General features: G+C 43.7%; 1 protein-coding gene across 1 annotated transcript in view; it reads right to left on the bottom strand.

The window, feature by feature from the left end:
- Positions 1-229: 229 nt before the first annotated feature.
- The window catches only part of LOC142579895 (soluble guanylate cyclase 88E-like), a 124,678-nt gene continuing 107,496 nt past the window's right edge, over positions 230-17,411 (bottom strand). Inside the window, exons 12-14 of the mRNA XM_075690567.1 lie at positions 8,221-8,330; positions 7,373-7,462; positions 230-4,811 (exon numbers count right to left, since the gene is read on the bottom strand). Of these exons, the coding sequence (XP_075546682.1) occupies positions 4,080-4,811; positions 7,373-7,462; positions 8,221-8,330 (932 nt within the window). The 3' untranslated portion in view covers positions 230-4,079. The remainder of the gene's footprint in view (positions 4,812-7,372; positions 7,463-8,220; positions 8,331-17,411) is intronic.

Below are 17,411 nucleotides of genomic sequence, written 5' to 3'. Positions count from 1 at the left end.
GTCACGTGGCGGTGAGCGACAGCGGAGCCGAAGAAGGACAGTTTGAAATCACGAAACGGGGTGCAGCTTTCTTCCCACAATGTTATTGCAAGATCTTTGAAACGCCGCTGGCTGTTCCGTCCACGTAAATAAAGTACAAATATACTGCTGCAGAGGTCCTGTATTACTCTAGTTGGCTTGCTCATTTTTTTATTTGCAAGAAACATGACACTTCTTACAATGCGCTTTGCAAACCACAACAGTGTGGTTAAACACGAAGACAATGTCTGCTACAGAAGCAACACACGATAGGCCACATAGAGGCATTAGCGTCTGCGCCATACACCCTACAAGGATATAGTAGCCCTGATGCCACAGCGTGCATCAAGGTAACTAACTATTACAAAGAACCCTGTGAAACAAAATTCAGCCATGTTTCAGTATACAATCACAGTAAGTCAGTCAAAATGCAATATGGTAGAAAAAGTCGGAAATAACGACTTTCGCAAATTCCAATTTATGATGACTGCGGCATTACTAGCTGTTCATTCATCACAATAAAAATGCACGGAGTAGAACTAAATCAGGCTACATATTCTATGATTTAGATGCAAAACGGTGAAAATTAGATTTTTTTGCACATAATTGCAAAACAATCGCAAATATATAAGAAACTTCGAGACATTTACGCTAAAGAAAAAGGCTTAGGCGTCATTTAACAATGTTAGTGTTTGCTGGCGTATATTTTATGACGGACACAAAGCAGTAACGATCGCAACCAGGTAAATGTTTTTCTTGACATCACCTTGTTTATGTAGGGCTGGTTTGTTAAAATTACCTTTACGGTAAATCGGGTTATTTAGAAATTTCTGAATTCAGTTCATACGGTATAAGGTAAGAAAAAGAACATACATAACAAGGTTTTCACACATGGCCGTGCTGCAGGAAAAGGCGGAAACTTCCACGTTAAGTCAGTTTGTCAAAACCAGAACGAACAATAAATCAGAAACGTTACAGTTGGTTGTGATTACGCATTCTACAAACATTAAGAATGCGTAAAATAGATAGGCTAAGCTTCAGTCCCGCATGTGGGGCTTTCACGTGTCAGCGAAGCGTGACGCAGAAGTATCTAAAAACTATAATCCTAATACAACGTTAATAAATTCTATTTGGACGCGCACATGCAAAGGCCTTCAGCCTAATAACAGTAGCATCCTCCGTGTTGTAAACAACAATGCAGATTTCTTTCTATCTCGAGAGTAAACACGTAAGAAAATACATCTTGTCACACTCTCCCGGTGGTTGTTTCTTCGAGCAGCCTCATGAGAATGGCTTTAGCGCCACTCGCATTAAAACGCCTCAAAGAATAGGTGGAAATTTAATATCTTCTTGCGTAATCCCTATTCGCCTCGTTCAGCAGTTTAAGGCAGGCGTGTCACATGGGGCTCTACGTTTATCGTCGTGTTCTATTGCATCACAGACCTTTGCATTCGCCTGCCGGCACGAAAACGATTACACGAGGAACCGTCCCATTCAGGGCATGTTCCCGCCCATGGAAGCTCATCCAGTTTCATTAGATCTAAAATATCTTCTCTTATTAACTGATAAGGCCTTCCTTGTATCATCATATCACACTGGCTCATAATATCCGAAGCACACTTGCCTGACGGCCACGCGTGTTTCGTAGTGATGGGGCTGTCAGGCCGATTATCCTGTCAGGGCGCAATCATTTAGCAACACGCTTCATGCTTATTCAAACGCATTTAGTGCCTCTGCGTGTCAATTCCCAAGTGAAGAGCTGTAATCTACAAGCACAACAAAGCAGTAATAGTGTAAGGGGCACAACTTACATGTAGCTGGTCACGCGCAATGTACACCATAAAATTGCTAATAATTTCTGTCCCCTAAGAAACGACTCCTTTCCAGAAGAAAACTGTAGAAATGCTAGCACATCAGACAACATAACTTGAAGGAGTCATTTGCCTCGACCGGCCATGTTTGGCATTGCAAACAAGTATCCTTCGTATTATACAAACGTTCTACCAGCAACTACAAGCAACCTGGTACTTTCAGCTCAGTTACCAAAACGCTTCAAGGTTACCAAGTAAAACAGTAATGAAGTATCATTTAAGTTGTAGTAGCACTCATATTCAGGAGAAAAAATTTCGAACACGCATCTCTCTCTCGCTAATAATTACCAGAATTTGTTACGCAGCCATTCATTAATAAAACAGCCAACAGTAGGTACGGGACAGCGCTCAGTGAGCACTTTATGGGCGTGTCAGTAACTGTCTCTTACGCAACATGAAGAGTAGCGAAACACGACACATATACAGAATACCTTGTGTTAAGTAAAATTTCGTTCTGATATATTTTTTTTTGTTAAGCCAACCTAAACCATCCACTGAAGCAATGTGTTTGTGCGAATGTATTCAGGCTAAGTTACTCCTCATTCCATGCGCGCTTCGTTCGCAGACACGAACATAAAGTATACGTAGCGCAAGAACGAACTGCTTTTTCCTCTACCATAGTCTTGTCATGTCGAAAAAAAGTGGGGGCGAATGAAGGGGCGCTATAACGTAAAGCTATTCCAAACTATTTCTATAAGATTTCAGGAATCAGCCCTCCACGATCGTTCAGACATTCTTTCGCCCACCTCCACTTCGCTTGTTCATCAAGCGATGTAACGAACACAGAGAAAGCTCCCCATCTGATATGACGTATACATAGTGATAATGCATAATACAATTGAAAGAAAAGAAAAATAAATATAACTGATTCTACGCCTTTATCACTTTCAGCTCTCCGCTATTAGTCAAAAGCTTTCCGGCTGCCCCCCTTTGCGTGTCTGTCACATTATGCCGCATATCCACCAAAGCACACCATGAAAATGTGACGTTCATGCATAAAGATGAATCATTGTGGCGAAGAAAAATGAATTTTCTTTACTAGACGGAGACTGCCCCGTTTCAGAATGAATGAACATGGGTGCTCGCCGATCACGCTGACACAGGATCAGGAAGCACCGATCAGGAGCTTCCTTATCTATTATTTACTTCCACTGTACTAGCCCGTCCCCACTGAAGTCCTTTCGATTTCTAAGTGCTCCCCACCTCTCGTCAGAAAACCCTAGCACGGTAGACAATGCTATTTGCTTTAAAAGGAAGCAAATGGGACTTCCTACAAACGGGGAGAGTATTTTATTGGGCTTTACAATCAACGCCTTGGGTCACCGCCCCGTGATTGTGTCGGTAGTTACGTAAGCATGACGTTAAAATATTGGAATAAAACAGATTGGAACACTTTCACGTTATGGAGCCCAAGGTAAAGATGCACGGAAGAATCATGCCTTAGTTAGGCAGAACCTGTCCATGGAGAGTTTTGCTCTGGGATCGCTATACTAGATTATGCGCGATCTAATCGTTCTATTTCGACTGGGTAACTGTTAAGCACCATCCAACCGTCACTGAATTCTGTCAAATGAAAACTAGAACAGGCGCAACGATTTGCATCATTTCTTGTTGTTGCTGTTGTTGCAGTTGCGTTTTCTTAGATTTTCGTCATACGTCGTTTACGGTTCAGGAAAGTCTTCGTGAAGCTATAGACGCTAGGTCACCGAGAAGCATCGCCTCAAAATGCACATTGGAATATTTCTTTTTTCACTTATGTAGAGCGGTTGCATTACTTCTATCGAGCTTTATCTTACCTGATACATTCATGTGACCGGCGATTCTGGTCTAAGTGAGTCACAAAAAAATTTCGTCTGCTTTCTGCAGGCCGCGAGTACCCATCTGCCATACCCCTTACCGACTGATTCAATGGTCTCACTTCAAGTGGAGAGACAATCTTGCTCTCCATGGGGGACAACCATGTTGCGGTCATCTGGCTGCAATTACACTGTCTCATAACATGCAAGGACTGATGTTCAGGTCCGTACTGCCGAAAACACTTCCTATTATCGTCCGGACAAACGTCATTTCGCCATTCAATAAATAGCACTGCTGAACAAGTCGGCTCAAGTGTCCGTAAGTTCTCTTTCTGTGAACTTCTGCAGTACTACCAATCCAGTTCGTTCTCCTTGGCACTCCAGGCGTTTTTTCTCACAAGATAGAACAACCCGCACCGCCACTGGCACCTGCGTTCGAAGCAAGATGACCGCCGACGCCAGCCCGATGAGGCGGTGACGATGCCCAACAGCCCATCTTGTCGCCCCTAGAATCGGCCGACGAAGCATCAGCCAGCCTTTGTTGCTGCTGATTGTAATTGTTGTGACAGTGTGTGCAATGCTGGCATGGCGGCTGCAGCCCGACGGTGGTCAGAATGGCCGGAGGCGGCACGGTAACTACCGATGCTGGAGACAGGGGCTGTGTAGGAACCTTCAGCTCAAGCTCGGTCCACGCAGTTTTGCGAGGAGTGGGCCGGCCATTGGTCTCCCGGGGCGAAGCGTTCACCGGCGTGGTGGTGGGAGCAACGCTCATAGTCCGACGCTTGGGTGAAGAGCCATTCGACATCTCCGTGGTCCCCGTGATATCCTTGACGACTGCAGTGCCCGGTGCATTGCCTCCGGTTTGTGTGGTGGGACTCACGCCAGCCGTAGGCTTCGTCAACGTTGTGCTCCCTCCTCCATGGGGTGGAGGCGTATTGGACGGCGAGTGCTTCGCTATCTCCTCGTACGTCACGGGCGAATACACGGAGCGGGCCCCAACCGAGGACTTGCGACGCTTTGACTCCTGCTTCGTCGAAAGGACAGTCGGAGCATCCGGGTATCGCCGGTTGACGTTGGCCTGGCCTTTCTTTCCCTGGAGCCAATACGTTTTCATCGAGCCTTTGCCCTATTAAGGACAGCAAAGAAAAACAGTATAAAAAGGTATTAGAGTGAGTCGGCTTGTCAAACTCTTGTAGGACGGATAAAGGAAAAATAAAATAGAAAAGGGCAAGACAACACAGAATATAACCACTTCGTGGGCATGTTATACGCATATCCGCATAAACTGAAATCTTCAGCTCAAATAAACGGCCCGCCGCCCGAGGGAATCCCGCAATTAACATCCTAGAGTGTTGCTGACCGCTTACCTCTATACGAGGCTCATATTCTTAACAGTTGTGTTTCTATGATAACCAGTAGCTTATTCGTCAATGTGTTTGAAGTAATAAGGATGTCTACTGCATGCACATTACAGTATTCCTTTTGGACGCCAGCTTTTAGGCAGCGGTTCCTGCGTTAAGCGTCAGCATGCCTCGGCGTCGTTCCTCAACGTAACCGAACGAACGAGCACAAAGAATGGTGAAAGCTAACGCAGTGCGAAGCGGGAGATGAAAGAATGAAACGCGAGGAGGAAAGTGGAGGAAGAGGAGACTACAGCGAAAGCTTGAGGCAGAAAGAGTAGGTGGAAATCATGGTAAAAGGGTGAGGAGGAAAGCAGAGCGCCGCACGAGACTACTAGGTGGCGTATTAGTATTGCAATTTTAATGTATGCGCTAAGCAGATTCTGCACTACTTTCTGGAGGCCACGTGATTACTCTGGAACCTTCGACGAGTGATGTATGAAAGCTGACGCGCTTCACCCGCAGGTCAGATTTTAAACGACCGCCGACTCTGGTCGCCACTGTGGTTGTGCTGAAGTGTTACTTATTTTGTTGGGCACTAGTACGCCCAATAAAGAGTTCAATTTGTAACTCACGGATTGAACAATTTGTCGATATTCACTACCACGTGGTTATATAATTAGAATAGAAAATAATGGTAACCAGTTCTTTCTGAACAATGAGCGATGCAAGCAGCGGAAGGGCTTCATCTCGCGTCAGAATCAAGAGGCACGCACAGCAGAAGCACAAGCTAAGTGCAGTAGCCGAAAATAAAGAGTTCTCTGTAACTGTACGTACATACATGCCTCGCTCAAGTTCTTTGCCTCACTATATCGCGTAATACAAGCGCGTGTAGAGCTGCGCTCAAATTTCGAATTACGGCATGTCGTAATCGCCAGTAACTTTTTTAGCGATGCAGTTTCAAAGATGCAAGGGCTTCGTAGCTAGGTCATAAGTAATTTAGATGTTGTGTGATTTCTCTTTCGGAAGGCACATTATTCAGTAGACATATTACCGTGATAATTTACAGGAGTAAAAAGAGGCCTATAGGATAGGAGCTTCTCCTATTTGCACTTAAAAAATTACCTCCACTTAATATGATGACACTCAACGCTCCAGCAAGAGACTTCGACTGTACCTGTCAACATATTAAATTGTCCTGAATTATTTCTATCCATGAGGTGACGCTTTATCATTCACCTAAAGTTCACAAACATTTTAGATCATGTCCCAATAGGAATAGGGCCGCCGTAACAAGGAATGAACCCCATCTTTCACAGTCATTTTGCTGAAGAGCTGAGTGATTGGGATCATAAGACCAGATGCGTATGGATGCAGTACACCCTAATCAGAAAATTTCACTTCATGTTAATTTTTCCCTGTTCTTGGGTCCCATCAAATTTCAACAAAGCTGTTCCATGGAAAAGTCTATTGACATTTGTCAAAGTCATACTTGTATGCTAAACCCACTATAATTAGGGCAGCTCACGTAGCCTTAGCTATTTTCCGTAGTGTAAAGAAAGGTACGAAAGTCAATGTTAGGTTACATATGTCCACGTGCATTGAATTTCGAGTTTGCGATTATTTGCCCAAAGTATCCAAGCAAGTTATACAAGCTCTCGTGATGAAGATTTGTTTAAAGTTGTTTCAAAGAAAGTTCACTAGCTCGATATTGTTCACCAATAAGCAGCATGCAGACAGTCCACATGCCAAGCAAACAACGCACATAGGCACAGCAAATGACACTCTCTATTCAATCTCAATTACAACAAAAAAGTCTGGAAATACAGTGCCACAATTAATTTTATTACAGTTCATATGCTTTGTTTAACAAGCAGAATGGCATTTACAAACTACTAAGCTACACTACAGCAACTACAGTAAAGCACATGTCAAGAACATTACAACTGTCCTCTAATGAACAGTTTCGGACAGTTATCATACTGTAAAAAATCATGGAGTATGCTATTTTGGGAAGATCTGCAATGTTCTCTTTTGGTTTATGTTAGGAATATTAGTAAATCTATGATGTGACGTTTAAAGATCATTGTTAGCGCGTTGTCGACGTGTTGACCAGCGTCATTACGAAGAGACCATGACGCGAGGACACAACATGCAAGTAAGCAATATCGCGTTGTGGTTTTCTGGTCGTGAGCATTTTAAATTTATTGAAGAATGATACGTTTAGCTCTCCTTTTACTGTCTGAAATGCTTCTGTGAAAAATCTGTTGGCGCTTAACGAAATATTTTCACCTATATAATCAGTTGTGTAAGCTAATAGGCATATTGGAAAGACACCTTCACGTACCTTCACGTCTACCGTTCCGCGCTCCTGAATCAGCCACTTTGATTCATTGAGCAGTTCCTTCGTCTTCTGACTGATGTGCACCCGTAAGGCCTGTGTAGATGAAACGTATTACGCGCTATTCAAGTTCAAGTATCCATCTTACAATTCTTACGTACATGTAGTAAAACTCCCCAGCATGATGGTTAACGTGCATATTCATTGCCAAAAGTCGCCATGAAATTGCAAAGAAAGTTGCATGAAAAAATTTCGCCTTCATTTCATTATAGCTGAAGCGCGTCCCAATGAACTGAAAGAATTTCGTTACACCAATTGCTACACACATTTTTGAATGAGAAAGCGTTCTACTTCATGTAAAGCGAGCGTATGAGTGGCAGCTTGAGAGAGCGGTCAAGTTCCAGTTTCGTGCTCACTGAAAGCGACTGTATTCCTGCAAAGTATATAAGTAGTCTTCAGCATCAATGGAACAGGAGATATCATGTTTCGTTTTAAATTTGTGAATACAAACACATATCACAGAAAGTAGCCTTTAATGCTGCAAGAAAACACGGCACTTGCTTCACTGATTAGAGCCTATTTAACTACAATTACAAGAAGTAGTTATTAGCTATGTCCGAACGTGACGAAACAGTACGTTCCGTAAATGTAGTCTGGCAAATTCCTGCAATCTACCAGAACTGTTTTTTTTTGTGTGTGTGTATGAAGTTCAGGTACATTTCCCTAGTACACATGAGCACGCTTCAGCCGATACGCAAGCCAGATGAAGTGCAACCGCCGACGAGACTGCCAAGCAGCAGATGGTCTGCAGCTGGATTCGACAAAATAAGCAGTCCAAGTGGTTAAAAAATTACCTCACTAGTGCTTTCCATTCGCGATGCTGTATTGACGGAATCGCCGAACAGGCAGTACCGCGGCATTTTCAGGCCTACAACACCGGCCACCACAGCACCAGAATGGATACCTGCAAAAGTTTTTTTAAAAGTTTAGTCCCGACCACCCAACTCTTACTAGTTTCATTCACAACGTTCAGTGGAAGTTTAGTGAATTCTCAACTAACAGTGACAACACTCAACAGGAACTAAACTGAAATTTAAACGCCGACTTAGGTACAAGAGTGGCACCAGGCGAAATATACAAAAAATATAGGCTTACGAACGCTATATTGCGTTTGTTTCAGCAGAAGCCATGAAAAAAAAACAATGCAAACTTCCGTGTACTTTTGCGGCATTGAAATCAGCAGATGAACAGATTGAATAAGTAGTCGAGTAATTTATTGATGTTGTTTAACGTCGCTGATCAACACCTGGAACATCGTGGAGAGGAAAATCCTGATAGCCCTTGGAACCATATCTGTACGTTTAGATCTAATTCTTCAGTGATTCAGTTGCCGAAACACTCAGTGCAACTATTTCTTGCTGTATGGACGATTTCTTTTTACAAATAGAAGTCATCAGGATGTCTTGCTACAATATGGGGCAGAAAAATGAAGCGAATGAAGCAAGGTGTTGTTCCACAAGGTTCCTTTATTTTCCAATCATAGGCTAGACTACTTTCCAAGATGACTGAAACAATAAGCGCGAATAAATTACACTAGCACACATACAACAGATGAGGACAAGCGCTTGTCCTCGTCTGTTTCATGTGTCTTTGTGTAACGTATTCACGCTTAGCTTTCCAGTCCACATGTATGAAGAGGGAACCGAACCTAATAAAGTGCTTTCCCAGATTCGACAAATATGTGTCCGGATTTTAGACGTGCCACAAAGTAACATTTTCCAGGTCACGGCCTCTATCGCCAGCGAATATGTTATGAACCCACGAAGTGTTGCAGTAGACTTCTCTGGCCTGACTGTAGAGAACAGTGTACGCCAGCTTAGCACAAGCCTAAACAGAGCAGCGTTGATTAACAGGATAAAGCTCCAATACCGAACGAGGAAACAGCGCTGCTGCACAGAAACACCAGCAACACATATCATCGCCCCCACGGTTGAGTATATGGTGATGATTGTAGTTTAGGACTCTTCGACATTACATGTCATTACTATAGTCATAGGCATAAAGACCTTTTATAGGTAGTGTTCTCTCGGTGCACGACAAACACCCGGTACGCTCAATCTGAACCATTCATATTCGATGCCGCGAGGTAGCCAGCTGGATGCTTTTCTGCTTAACGTCTCTGCACTCTGTCCTTTCTTTTCTTTTTCTGCGACCCTCGAAGTGTAACGTTCCTGAAGAACAAAACCGATAGCCTCTGCACAAGCCTGTTCCATACGACGCTATTGTAATCTCACCGAAGCTCGACTGCATGCGACAAAAACCGAAGTATCAGGAGACAAGCCAACCCCCCCCCCTTCAGCCCATGCGACGGTGACCAACCGGTTGGTGACACGTCGCACCGATCGCAGCCATCACTGCGATTTTTCGCAGATATTGGGTCGAGAGCGGCGAAAGCTATTTCGCGGTTCGTTTTGGGAAACGGCATCTGTCGATCATCATCATCATCATCATCATCATCATCATCATCATCAGCCTGGGTACGCCCACTGCAGGGCAAAGGCTTCTCCCGTACTCCTCCAACTACCCCGGTCATGTACTAATTGTGGCCATGTCGTCCCTGCAAACTTCTTAATCTCATCCGCCCACCTAACTGTCTGCCGTCCCCTGCTACGCTTCCCTTCCCTTGGAATCCAGTCCGTAACCTTTAATGACCATCGGTTATCTTCCCTCCTCATTACATGTCCTGCCCATGCCCCATTTCTTTGTCTTGATTTCAACTAAGATGTCATTAACTCGCGTTGCCTACAAAGTATCTACTAAGGTAATTGCAAATAGAATCAGTAACACCTTAGACTTCTGTCAACCAAAGGACCAGGCAGGATTCCGTAAAGGCTACTCAACAATAGACCATATTCACACTATCAATCAAGTGATAGAGAAATGGGCAGAATATAACCAACCCTTATATATAGCTTTCATTGATTACGAGAAAGCGTTTGATTCAGTCGAAACCTCAGCAGTCATGGAGGCATTACGGAATCAGGGTGTAGATGAGCCATATGTAAAAATACTGGAAGATATCTATAGCGGCTCCACAGCCACCGTAGTCCTCCATAAAGCAAGCAACAAAATCCCAATAAAGAAAGGCGTCAGGCAGGGAGATACGATATCTCCAATGCTATTCACAGCGTGTTTACAGGAGGTATTCAGAGACCTGGATTGGGAAGAATGGGGGATAAAAGTTAATGGAGAATACCTTAGTAACTTGCGATTCGCTGATGATATTTCCTTGCTTAGTAACTCAGGGGACCAATTGCAATGCATGCTCACTGACCTGGAGAGGCAAAGCAGAAGAGTGGGTCTAAACATTAACCTGCAGAAAACTAAAGTAATGCTTAACAGTCTCGGGAGAGAACAGCAATTTACAATAGGCAGCGAGGCACTGGAAGTCGTAAGGGAATACATCTACTTAGGGCAGGTAGTGACGGCGGATCCGGATCATGAGACGGAAATAATCAGAAGAATAAGAATGGGCTGGGGTGCGTTTGGCAGGCATTCCCAAATCATGAACAGCAGGTTGCCATTATCCCTCAAGAGAAAAGTATATAATAGCTGTGTCTTACCAGTACTCACCTACGGGGCAGAAACCTGGAGGCTTACTAAAAGGGTTCTACTCAAATTGAGGACGACACAACGAGCTATAGAAAGAAGAATGATAGGTGTAACGTTAAGGGATAAGAAAAGAGCAGATTGGGTGAGGGAACAAACGCGAGTTAATGACATCTTAGTTGAAATCAAGAAAAAGAAATGGGCATGGGCAGGACATGTAATGAGGAGGGAAGATAACCGCTGGTCATTAAGGGTTACGGACTGGATCCCAAGGGAAGGGAAGCGTAGCAGGGGGCGGCAGAAAGTTAGCTGGGCGGATGAGATTAAGAAGTTTGCAGGGACGGCATGGCCACAATTAGTGCATGACCGGGGTTCTTGGAGAAGTATGGGAGAGGCCTTTGCCCTGCAGTGGGCGTAACCAGGCTGATGATGATGATGATGATGATGATGATGATGATGATGATGATGATGATGATGAACTCGCGTTTGTTCCCTCACGCAATCTGCTCTTTTCTTATCCCTCAGCGTTACACCCATCATTCTTATTTCCCTAGCTTGTTGCGTCGTCCTCAATTTAAGTAAAATCCTCCAGGTTTCTGCCCCGTAGGTCAGTACTGGTAAGACAGAGCTATTATACACTTTTCTCTTGAGGGATAATGGCAACCTGCTGTTCATGATTTGAGAATGCCTTCCAAATGCACCCCAGCCCATTCTTATTCTTCTGATTACTTCAGTGTCATGATCCGGATCCGCGGTCACTACCTGCCCTAAGTAGATGTATTCCCTTACTACTTCCAGTGTCTCGCTATCTATTGTAAACTGCTGTTCTCTTCCGAGACTGTTAAACATTACTTTAGTTTTCTGCAAATTAATTTTTAGACCCACTTTCCTGCTTTGCCCTCCAGGTCAGGGAGATGCAGGTGCAGTGGTGGCGTAGAGGTAGAGCATCCGCCTCGCGTGCAAGAGGGCCATAGTTCGAATCCCGGTGCCGCGCAGTTTTCCACCGGATTAAAAAGAAATCCGCGTGTTGACAAAATTGCATGAAACAGGCCTGGACTGCGGCCTGATCCCGGTGACCCGAACCGGTAACGCACTCCCTCACCAGAGCCAGTATTGGCCACACTGGTGCAGTACTTGGTCACAACCTCCTATGTGACTACAACAATCTGTCGCTCAACAAGCCCTAAACAGCGCAACTCATTGAGAGGAGCTGTGTAAGGCCCAAATGGCACTTACGTATCATCAGGGCCGAAACGCGAACAAGTCAGATAAAATCTCGTACGTCAAATTTGTTTCAGTGTTTCCTCTTGGTTCGTTCAAGCGCTACGTTCCTAATCAAGCGAATGCTTACACGAGCTCCTTAACGCTCCCGCATTAAAAAGGGCGGTCCGGTCCAATGGTACAGAACTATCAACAGCTGCAATGACTGATTCCCTCCTAAGCAAGCGAAAAATGCAATGATTGATCTTTCTCAGAACTCAGAGGCTGCAAGCACTCATCAAAGTGCTTGTAGCCTGCGTCTAGTGCTGTACTAAAAAATATGTGACCTTCTTAACTGCTCGTACCACCGTAAGGAAACAAAACGTACAATGGCCCATACGCCCATAAGACTGAGGCTACAGCGCTCACCAAAGTAAGTGCAGCGAACAATGCAAATATGCATTGAAATCACCCATAAAACATACAAAAGCGTATGTTTCAATCCCCTGCTAAGAGGGTGCAACGTAAAGTCGAATAGAAAGCTCGCTGGTGCGAGTCTGGCATCCCTATATGAGAACGCGAAGCCGCAGCTAACCGTCGAAAATGAGTCGACGAAGCCAACTGCGAAAGCAGGGGCGCGACGATGCGAGACGGCACATTACGAAGCGTGCAGCAGGCTTTCGCCCTCACGTGCTACAGATGTGTAACATGCTGTCATTGTTGTTTTTTTTTTGCGCGTTCGTTTCAAGTGCTGATAGTACGTACTTTTCCTTCCCTTTCGGTGTTTTTCACGCACTGCTTGGTAATACTACAAGATGTCACTCACAAGAAAACATGGCCTTCGGATCTTGTCCCAATTTTCTGGTGTGTGCGCGCAAACTCGCTGTACACGAAAACGATAATGTTGCAGCATGGTGTTGTTTTACGGACGCAGCTCTTTAAAGTATAGGCACCTACGCTCAAACGCTGTGTCGAGGCGATATGACATGACAGCATAGTATCCGACGTTTCAACGTCGCTCGATATGCGTAACCATTACGCAGCATTGTATTTGTGTTAGCTTTTACGCGTATTTCTTCCGGTGAATTAAGCGTCTCATTCCACGGTTCTGTTCCTTCCGCTGCGGAAGCGATTGCTTATTAAGCTGGCAAAGCAAACGTGCAAACTCTACATGATTATGAATGTTCTGCAGTAGCATATTTAATGCTTCAACTAGGAATGAACAGCATCGTAAGTTTGTTTTTGAAGCGGTAATACACCATAAGCATCACTTAATGTTTTATCTCGCATTTTAAGTTTCATTTTTTTGCCTCAACAGCCACCAATAAACCTTCACCATGTTGCCGACTTTGTGTCCTCACTGCACCTGTGTCAACCGTCACTGTAAAAGATAACTGTATATGGCCCTTACTCCAATGCATTTGCCTTTTGTTCATGGGGTTATAACCTATCACAGGAGTAGTCTGAGAAACTACCTTGCCGTAAATATTCCTGCCTTTCCTTGCTTCTCTCTCTGTGCAACATGTAAAACACATGCGACAATGTGGAATTCTATTTATTAACAGTAGATAAAACATTAAACAAAAGCAACTCAGAATCGGGCAGAGAAGTCAGCTAGTCGCAATCATTCCTGCAAATCAATGCATCATTTTACGTGCGGACGGTTCTTGCACGTCCACAGCTAATGAAGTGTGCAAACATAGCACGAGACATAAGCCATGCCGTACAAGAAAGAAGCAACGTTCTCTATAAGTTTGCCACTATATGAATTACTTCAAAAAGTCGTATAGCCATATCCTGTCATTACTGCCCCTATATTAGAAGTATCAATCAACTTGTAGGGTACACAATGACAGCATAACATTTATGCATCCGAATCTTCTTTGTGATAGGTTATTAGCTGCAGCTGTTTACTGATTTATTCCGTGGTGTGATTTAAGGCACATGTATGAAATATCCCCAAACTTTCGCTCAGCCGAGCTTGCTCCGACACGTATCCTAACCAGGCTCCCACTAAGTCAGCCTCATGGTTTTGTCATAGTGAGCTGACTCTTGAATTCACCGAACTATGTATACATTGCATGATACTAGAGTTGTGACCTGTCTGCTGTATAAGTAAACATTCTATTGGGGACCGTGTTGTATAGTATGGACATACGGACAATTGTATACATTGCAGTTACTTTTGTAGAATTTGTATGACTATTGCCCGGAAGCTTCGCGTCACGTCGGTTCCAACAAGTTCGTGAAATCTGCCCCACATTTTTTGCCGATGCTGTTCGCTAACATATATATATTAAAGAACGCTTACATCAATGCAAGTACAATAATCGGGACATTACAAACTTATGGTAGCAAAAAGGTGAAAACGAATGCTAAACTAATGTGCAGACGGAATCGCACTTCAGCCGAGTTGGCCGTGATCTATCGCAAAAAAAGAAAGTACACAGGCCGACACTGTAATGAATGCCATGCATGATCATAACGAAGGCGTGTCCATGCGCTACAGGCGAAACAAACGTGGAACTTCGTAGTTACCACGAGGTAGCAACTACAGACTCTGGCACACGCTGCAGCCAGACACTAACCCACTGTAGGCAAGTGCGTTTAGTGTGTACTTGTACTTAAAAACGCTCATCAAAGCAAAAAATTTTGATAATGCAATTTTTTTTCTGAAATCCCAGATTAGAGTATACCTGTAGGTTCCCTTACACTTATCTATTTTGTTCGGTTAATCTAGTTTGCATCGACTCCTATTCGCATGCTCTAACTCTGGTATAATATTGGTAATACGGTCACTTCAACAGATTGGGATGCTTGCTTTGTTTTGTAGTGAAGGGATTATAACATATGTTACAGTTGCCTACTTTTTTGCTAGTCTCAGGTTTTGAGCCCCGCTTAAAAATAGTGTGCATATATTGTGAAAATTGTATATATACAAAATATATGCAAAGGTCATGCATATGACCTTTGCGCTGCGTTTTACAAAGTGTTTTTGTTATCTTGTATCTGTGTTTATTTGAAAAAATGAAAATCTCTGCCTGTGTACTGTACTACCTAGTTGATAAAGGGGCAGGACCGCTGTCAAGCTTGCGAGCTTTTAGTCCTATCTCCTTCTCTGTCTAAGAGAAAATAAAGACTGAATTGAATTATTTCCTCGGAAGCTTGCACTGCGCACGGGTAGCGCAAGTGTCTCTCTGCGCTGACACGACAACTGCGCTGAATCCAAATACTGCGTATGCAATGAGTATAACTGTATGGGCTCGTTGTTAGGCGCTCAGATAATTTATTGTAATGCAGGCAGAAGGACACGGACATAGAAGCCACACGAGACAGCAGACAGCGCTCAACGACCAGCTGCGAACAGCTGCTTTCATCCGCTATATCTCGTCCCACTGAACTTCGGGAACCGCTGTTGCCCACTAGGAAATGTATTTTAAACTTCGAATAGTTTTTGAATTCAAAAACACGCACATTATTTGTCCCTTTAGAGACAGGTCAATACTATCACAACGCACAGGCTTTTTAATTACGTTCAAATAATTACGAGGCGTATGACACAAATTCCGGCGGAAAGTAACTCTGGGCGTCGCATCAGCCACATTGTTGAAGCTGCAATCGTGTGGAATCGGCCCTCTAAAAACCATATTGCGACGCATGCGATTGCACTAATTTTTTTTTTTGTTCTCCATTCGTAGCATGTGAAACAGACTTTATACCGAAGCGACCGGCCACAGCATTAGGCGCTACCAAGACAGTTTGCTCAGTCACGTTTTGTGTAAGCCGAAAGTCTCCAGAGTTGTACTTCGTATGGGAAATTCCATGCGGAAAGCCCATGAAAACACATCAGCCCTTTTTCCTTGCAGCGTTCTGCGAAAACACTCTTGACCGAACAAAAATAGAGGAACAAGAAGACGTGTGACAGCATTTCGTATACATTGTATTTTGAAATTTATTCAAACTCAACAACAACGACAGCTACAATCTAAAAGGTGACTTAGCATATGGAATTATATGTCTTTTTTAAGTACGTTCTAGAACATTTCCAACTCCATCATACAACGTAAAACAGAACTATTATACCTTGCGCAACTGACCTTCACGTTTAGCTAAATAGGTGCATTAAATAAGCTTTCATAATAGCACCCGGTCTCTGGGCTTAGCGAATTCGCTCACAATGTAGCTACCTTAGAAATTTTTTTATAATTGCACGAAGCACCCTGTAGATCAGATAGCTATGTACCAGGAGGTCGGTGAACAATGAGCACCAGCTTTCGTTAAGATGTCGCTAGCTGCTGCACCGAAGCACGCCGTTTACATTACGACTTCAAAATTTTCATAGTGTAACGAGAAGCTAGAGTATTGCTGTAAGCGTCTTTAAATTATCTCTATTAGGCACGAAATAATTCGTTTGTTTAAAATTCAGTTCTAAAAAATTTATTGAGCCCTGAGTCTCAATAAAGACTTACAGAAGCAGAACATCTTAACAATCATAATTCTTTTTCTGTTGGTTTTGTCAAGTCCGCAACTGCGCACTCCACGCCTGAATTCACGAAAATGTTTTAGAGTGCAGGAACAATGTAAACTGCTTCACACAATTTTGGCTGAAAGGCCGATGGCCATGTCGGAAACTGCCCTCGTTAACACAGCTCCCTTAAGGAACATAAAGCAGAACATACTTCATGTTGACCTATTTTGTCAAAGCAAACACGCATATGTCTATTTTTTAACTTTTTATCTTACATGCATTGCATATATAAGTCAATTTTCGAGCGCTCTTCCATGGGAAACTGCTTTAGGATGTATTCGAAGCATCATCGGTATTGCTTAGTTTTGGTGCATTAACGCATCAGTACCCTACGCCGACGACAATGCATGTGGGCGTCTAGAGTCATACGACCGCAAATTGATGCAATATTGCAGCGAGCTGTTTCCTTAGCGGCTCAGTACCTGAAGTGTCATGGACTGCAACAGGTCACAGGCGAAGTGCACTGCGATATCTTTCCCGCTGAAGCTTATGTGTCGATATTCGATTATTATCAATGGCAATGTCATTCCCTATGTGGCCCACCACAGATACCTGGCTGTTGAAACTGAATGTGGTGTTTCATGGTCGATGCCTATGACAATTTAAAGCAAAAGATTGGACTTGGGGTGCTATATATGCAGGATACGCCGAGTTTGGTGAAACTATAGGAATCTTCACCAGCTCTGGCAACTCCACAAGACGAAAAAA

This window comes from Dermacentor variabilis, chromosome 4, assembly GCF_050947875.1.
Source record: "Dermacentor variabilis isolate Ectoservices chromosome 4, ASM5094787v1, whole genome shotgun sequence".
NCBI classification, from domain to species: Eukaryota; Metazoa; Arthropoda; class Arachnida; order Ixodida; family Ixodidae; genus Dermacentor; species Dermacentor variabilis.
Note: the sequence above shows the minus strand (reverse complement) of the source record. Positions and strands in the feature narration are given on the sequence as shown.